General features: G+C 47.7%; 1 protein-coding gene across 1 annotated transcript; it reads right to left on the bottom strand.

Annotated features, from left to right (window-relative positions):
* Window positions 1-513: 513 nt before the first annotated feature.
* LOC144143019 (histone deacetylase 8-like) lies at window positions 514-4,776 on the bottom strand. The gene has a single exon (XM_077674843.1). The coding sequence runs from the start codon at window positions 4,701-4,703 to the stop codon at window positions 3,432-3,434; it is 1,272 nt and encodes a 423-aa protein (XP_077530969.1). The 5' UTR covers window positions 4,704-4,776; the 3' UTR covers window positions 514-3,431.
* Between the last annotated feature and the right edge of the window lie 1,440 nt (window positions 4,777-6,216).

Raw genomic sequence — 6,216 nt, 5'->3', positions numbered from 1 at the left:
TCTAGTCTTCCTTAACCACTGCGTGTCCACGCTTTTCAAGTATAGGTACCTAAAAACCTTAGCTGCCCACCTTCGTTGATCCATTGCCCTCAACCTCATCTCAAAGCATATTTTACTTTGAGCTTCTCTAACTTCAAACGACGCCCAGCCCATATCTCCCTGAACTGCTTCGTTAGTTGTTTTTCCATGCGCGCCTAAGGCCAAACGTCCTACCGTTCTCTGGTTTACTTCAAGGCCTGATAGAACGTCTGATTTTAAGCAGAGTACAGCATTCGCAAACGTGAGGCCCGGAACCATTACTACTTTCCACATTCCTCTTACTACTTCATATTTGTTATACCCCCACAGAGCTCTATGCTTCATTATAGCTGTATTTCGCTTTCCCTTAACCTTAAGTTGCCCCTCGTGAGTACTTAAGTAGTTATCCCCTTCGTTTATCCACACTCCCAAATATTTATATTCCTTCCCTCTAGGTAATTCGCCTTGCTGGATAGACATTACGTCGGTCTGATACCGATACATTGGAAGTCGGTTTCACCTGTAAACACAAAGGCATTGCTAGGAGGAGCAATTTAAGTGTCTTGTATCAAGATATGAAGGCCCTACGACCATTTCCTCATATTTTTATTAGGGCTTTTCGGTCGGCCAACCAGTCAATGGGGAAACGCATTAGTTTTTTTGCAGGACGCCATCGGTACCGCTAAGAAAGTTTTCGCTTTAAAAGAAATTCAGTGTCCTTCCGCTCTGTGAAGACGGATGGCCAGCGAAGCTGTGGTGCCGAGTCTCAACGTGAGCGACAATATGCTTTTACTGGGGCGCAGTCTAAGGAGTGCACAAAACAAAACGCGTTTGTTTGAAATTTGCGATTGGGCATACTTTTTGGTTAATTACATGAATGAAACTTGGACGGACTATAGTTTTATTCACCCGGACAAACATGGGCTGCCCATTTCCCTCCCATAATGAGCCCATGTATTGACAGCAGATGGAAATTCAACTTCATTGTGAAGTATATATGTAATTTTGAAACGTAAATAAAATTCCGCGTAACGGCAGAGCCCTCTTAGAAGCTAACTGTCATATAATTTGGGATAGTTTCATCGATTTTGGGATAGTTTCAATGAAAAAGGAGTTATAGCCGTTTTCTGTAGTCATACCCTCTCTGCAGACGGACATGCTTCACTGTGCAACACACAATGTGGAAAAGCGAGCTTACAATTAAATGCAAATAAAGTCGTCTTCACCTCTAAGCACAAATTTCTTGCTGAGAAGACATCTCTTCAGGGGCAATATAAGCTGTGTTACACCATAATATGAAGGCCCTGGGACGTCTTTATTATTTTTTTATTTTTTCCTTACGCGGAATGCAACGGCAACAGTTTTACGATTACACGGATTTGAGTGGGCACCAGAAAATGGCGCTATGCTTGCGTGGCATTATTATTGTCGACATCGCTCTGTAGTCGGAGACGGTCTGCTGGATTCTAGCCATAGACAGGTTTGCTGTAAAAATAGGTTTGACGAACAGGAGGGCGGGGGGGTCGCTTTGGAAGCATTTCGTCCAGGGCATCAAATGAGATGAGGGCCGGCCCAGCACATCAGGCTCTTCTAGCAAATGCTCACCGAAATTTGGCATTTTTCGGAAATTAATCAGCAGTGATGACAGTAACACGCATTGATAACCTCCAAGAAACAAAACACGTTTCTCACGAAAAGCTGGTCATCAATTTTTTACGCATATATCATTGTTTACATACATTATCATCTGCATGCGCAACATGTGGGTCTCCATTCAAGATCTGTACGATTGTTGAACATTTCGCAGCCAGGGAAATGTTCTCTCGACGTCACAGCTTCCATTAGCTAGGCACAACAGTATCAGTGCTACATGTTCCCGCCTGGGCTAGCGAGCGGTAGAGCCATGCCAATACTCAACAAGTTCGACAGCCATATTTGTGGGGCTTGCTTTCAGCAAGTACTGTTTGAGAACAGCGGACCATCAGCGCACAGTTGTACAGGTCGCTACTTTGAAAAGATTAATTCGGGGAGAAATCGGGCTTAACCCGATTCGTCTGAAGCACGTTCGACGTGTGAAAATAGGGTAAAATCGAGTTTTACCCGAAAACGAGCAACCCTACATGTTAAGTGCTCTTCAACTTTGTAATTCCATCTGTAGTTGGAGTTTCAGGTTTTGAAACTAACACAGGTACCATTAGACTACTGCATTCTAAAACTAGCTGTATGCTGGTTGAGGACAGGAGAGTGAACATGCTGTTGAAAGACAATTCTTGTTAATCTCCTGCGCATCATTTTCAGTGAGGCTGGCAACAGAAAGACAACACTGGAGTATACGAGAACAGTGAAAGGGACCAATGTAGTGTACGCTAGAATGTAGACTGTGGCTAGGACACTCACAGCAGTGTTTAAGGAGGTAGCTCTGCCTGTTCAAAAGAGAAAAGCCTTCAATCCATATCTCGTGGTTGGCCCTAAAAATTTGGTTACGTTCAATAGGACCGCAGGATGGGCATCACTCCCCAGCTGCTCCCCAATTCTGCCTTTGTGACATCCGTTAGTAATACCCCTGCCAAACGTGCCTATTTAAATGCACTTACGCCGAGTGCACTCGGGCTTCTCAAGTGACACTTCGGCTGCGCGCTGCTAAGCGACGAAATAAAGTGCTTTTCGCCGTGATGCCAGTGACGATAGCCGGCGTAAATATTACGCAAAATTACTTGAAATTTATCACGTGATAAATATTGTAAACATTTCGTTATGTTTGCACTGTTCGAAATCGCAATCCGTGCCTCGCACAAGTCCACAAAAAAAGGAGTCGGGACGGCGACTGAACACCGGCGCTGATATCTTTCCTGTTATACACTGCGCAGCGAATAACAGCAGTATTATCGTTTGGGGGAAATTATCTGAAAGCCTGGAATATAACAGAGGAGGCTGAAGCGGGATTACAATCACAGGGTCACAAGAAACCACCTACGAGAACCACTGCCATGGAGAAAAATCCCACCAGGCGGGGCTGGCACAGTGTTGAGAGAGAGGTTATTTTCTTGTTTTTCGTCGCTGCTTCTCTTTTTGTAAAAGTAAATAAGCAATATATCTATAATTAACCTTTCACGTTACTTATTATCATCCAAACGCTCGCGGTTTTAGGTTATTTTTCCGTTCGGACTTCTGCTCACGAGATTACTCACTCGGCGAGCTGGCCTCGGTAACGTGTTTTTGGGGAACACACTCAGCTTAAAGTGCGTTCCCTGTAAAGTGTCATTCGCGTTTAGCTGCTCCCGAATGACATTTTAGCCAAGTGCACTCTGGAAGTGCACTTAATAGGCCCGTTTGACAGGGGTATAAGAAAAGGCACCATGTCCATGAAGCCACAAGCCAGAACGACACAACACAAATATGGCGAGTGTTGTTTTTCAAGACCTGAACGTGTGATGCAATTGTTTCATCACACCATCCAACAGCGCGTCAACGTACGAGGCATCATTTAGATCGGGTCGGCAGCCAGACTCCAGAGTGAGCTCGTAGCCCGGTCCGTACATCATAAGGAAGTGGTGCTCCGGGATATCTTCATCCAGCTCCTGGCCCAACAACGCCGCGGTGACCGCAGTCCAGCAGCGCGCCGCGTTAGCAGACGAGTAGCCGCCACCACCGAGCAGGAGCAGCGGGAGTCCCCAGCTTTTGACAAGGCGGACGCACTGCACGAACGCGACTGGGGTCAGATTCCACGCACCGAGGGGATCGCCAGACAGGCCGTCCGCACCGCACTGGCACACAATGGCGTCCGGCCGGTACAGCACCCTGATTTCGCTTATTACAGACGACACCACGCGCACGAAAGTGGAGTCATTCGCGCCACTCCGAAGTGGCAAGTTGACCGAGTAACCACGACCTAATCCAAACCCGATGTCACTGGCAGCCCCCGTACCAGGGTAGAACCCGGGTTCGTACTGGTGAACCGACACGGTCATCACCTTGTCGGTGCCGGCGAACGCTCCCTGCACGCCGTCACCGTGATGAACGTCAAGGTCGATGTACAGGACCCGACCGAACTTTTTACGAAGCCGCAGTATCCCGAGGACGACGTCATTCACGTAGCAGAAGCCAGCAGCCTCGCTTCTGTGAGCGTGGTGCCAGCCGCCTTCCCAGTGGATGGCAACACCACAGGTGCGCTTCACTAGAGCACGCGCAGCCGCTAACGTACCACCAGCAATGTGTTTCACTAGCGTGAGCAGCCGCTGCGGTGGAGCGCAATCATCCACCAGGTTGTACTCCTTAGCTTGACTTGCGATGTCTTCCGAGTCTAAATCCGGCGCTGCTTCGCAAGTTTCGAGAAAATCGACGTAGTCTTCAGAATGGAAGGTGCACAGATCCTCGCGACTGGCCGGGCACGGCTGAATAGGCTGCATCAAGTTGACGAGGTTATACGCCTTTAGGAGTCCATGAACGAGAAGACATCGACGTCGAACTCGGGGAAGCTTGTCACATTCTAACAGATGAGCTGGACTATGCACATAGCCGATCCGACAGGTCGCATTGTTCGAGCTAACTTCAGTAATCGGCGAGGTTAGCACAGATGACGCATTACGCAAGACACTTGCCTCACTGGTTTGCGATTCGTCGCAACCGATATTGAAGGGGATGGAATACGTACTTTTATACATTTTGAAGGTGGAGGTCGCTCGCATAAATCTGTGAGCTACGTACAGTTTCTCATTCCCCCCGCGCGCCAAAACAAACTTTACTACGGCTGGCTTGGCTAGTGACTTATCTCGTCTTTGTTTCTTGTCTATGCTAGTTTCGGTTTTTGTTTTCCCTCTGCATACAGTCAAACCCGGCTATAACGAACCCGGGTAGAGCGAATTATGCTATATATCGAACAAAAATAATTCAGTTACGGAAATACATGGGAAACATATTCCTTATAACGAAGTTCACATCCGATATATCGAACTCTGCGCGCCTAGAATGGCCACCGAAATGCATGGTCTCGGGGCGGCGATTGAGATGTGGATTGCCCGCGATCACGGAGCAAGAGCCGCGACTGAGGCATTGCGCCTTGCACGGAGCGACGTGACGCCCGACACTTCCCGTAACTGTTTCCAACGCGCGGGACTCACGACGGAATCCGCCCACTCAACGAATCCGGACCAAAACACTACCATCGGTGAACTGTGGGGAAAAAAAGAGAAAAAAAGTAATGTTCTGGGAAGAACTCGCCAACGTTCCCGATGATGTCGCGAGTGAAAGCCGTCCGACGCTTATAATGAAGCGCTTTCGGCAGTCGATGTGCTCCGCCAATGCTTCTTGGACTTTGGAGGACGCGGACTCGAACTGGTGCAAACAATGTTTCGTGTAGAGAATGTTATGCTAGTTGAAGGCGCCAAAAAAAAAGTGATGATGATGATGATGGTTGGATGTTTATGGCGCAAGGCCAACTGGGGCAAAGAGCGCCAAAACAAAAAAAAGAAAGTGAAAACAAAAATCACCGCTTTTTTTTGCAAAGTAGTCAGTTAAGGCGGAAAGCAGCTTTATTACATGCAACAAATGGATGATGTTGGGTATGGTAATGGCTACTTTACTGTGTTCGTTTCTGCAGGCGGAGATGGCGGAGTTGAGGTGGGGGGAGTGGGGGGGCTCCCGCGGATCGCGAGCTCGTAACAATAGGCGGGTTCGGCTATATCGAACTATTGGATATATCGAACTTATCGCGGTGCATATTGCAGTTCGCTATAAACGGGTTTGACTGTACACCTTCCTGAGCACCGAATTCACGCGTAATTTTAAAGGCACTCAGCAACGCTTCCACTCTGTCCTTCGAGTCCGGAAGCACTGTGAAATCTATAGTTATCGCCAGCACGGAGCGTGATTTGCTCGTCGCAACAGATACGCCTTCCATTTAGGCTTTGCTTTTGTGACTTTTTTTTGCTTTTTTTGTGACTTTTTTTGCTTTTGTGACCGTCGTCTCAGGTAGTCGCGGTACTAAAACACCGGGACACTCGTTTACACCTTGCGCTAGAACGTAACGCGTACTAAAAAAAAATAAAAACACCGGGACACTGGTTTACGACTCACTTTGCGCTTCAAAGAAACGAGACTTTTACAGCAACGCTGTACACCTCTACCCCCAATGGTTTCATCTCCGTTGGCAAAAACGCCAAGGCGCTATGAATACGCTCATATACTGCATGCTTCAGCCCT

Source organism: Haemaphysalis longicornis, unplaced genomic scaffold (assembly GCF_048455015.1).
Source record: "Haemaphysalis longicornis isolate Haplotype H1 unplaced genomic scaffold, Haemaphysalis longicornis Haplotype H1 scaffold_1, whole genome shotgun sequence".
NCBI classification, from domain to species: domain Eukaryota; kingdom Metazoa; phylum Arthropoda; class Arachnida; order Ixodida; family Ixodidae; genus Haemaphysalis; species Haemaphysalis longicornis.
Note: the sequence above shows the minus strand (reverse complement) of the source record. Positions and strands in the feature narration are given on the sequence as shown.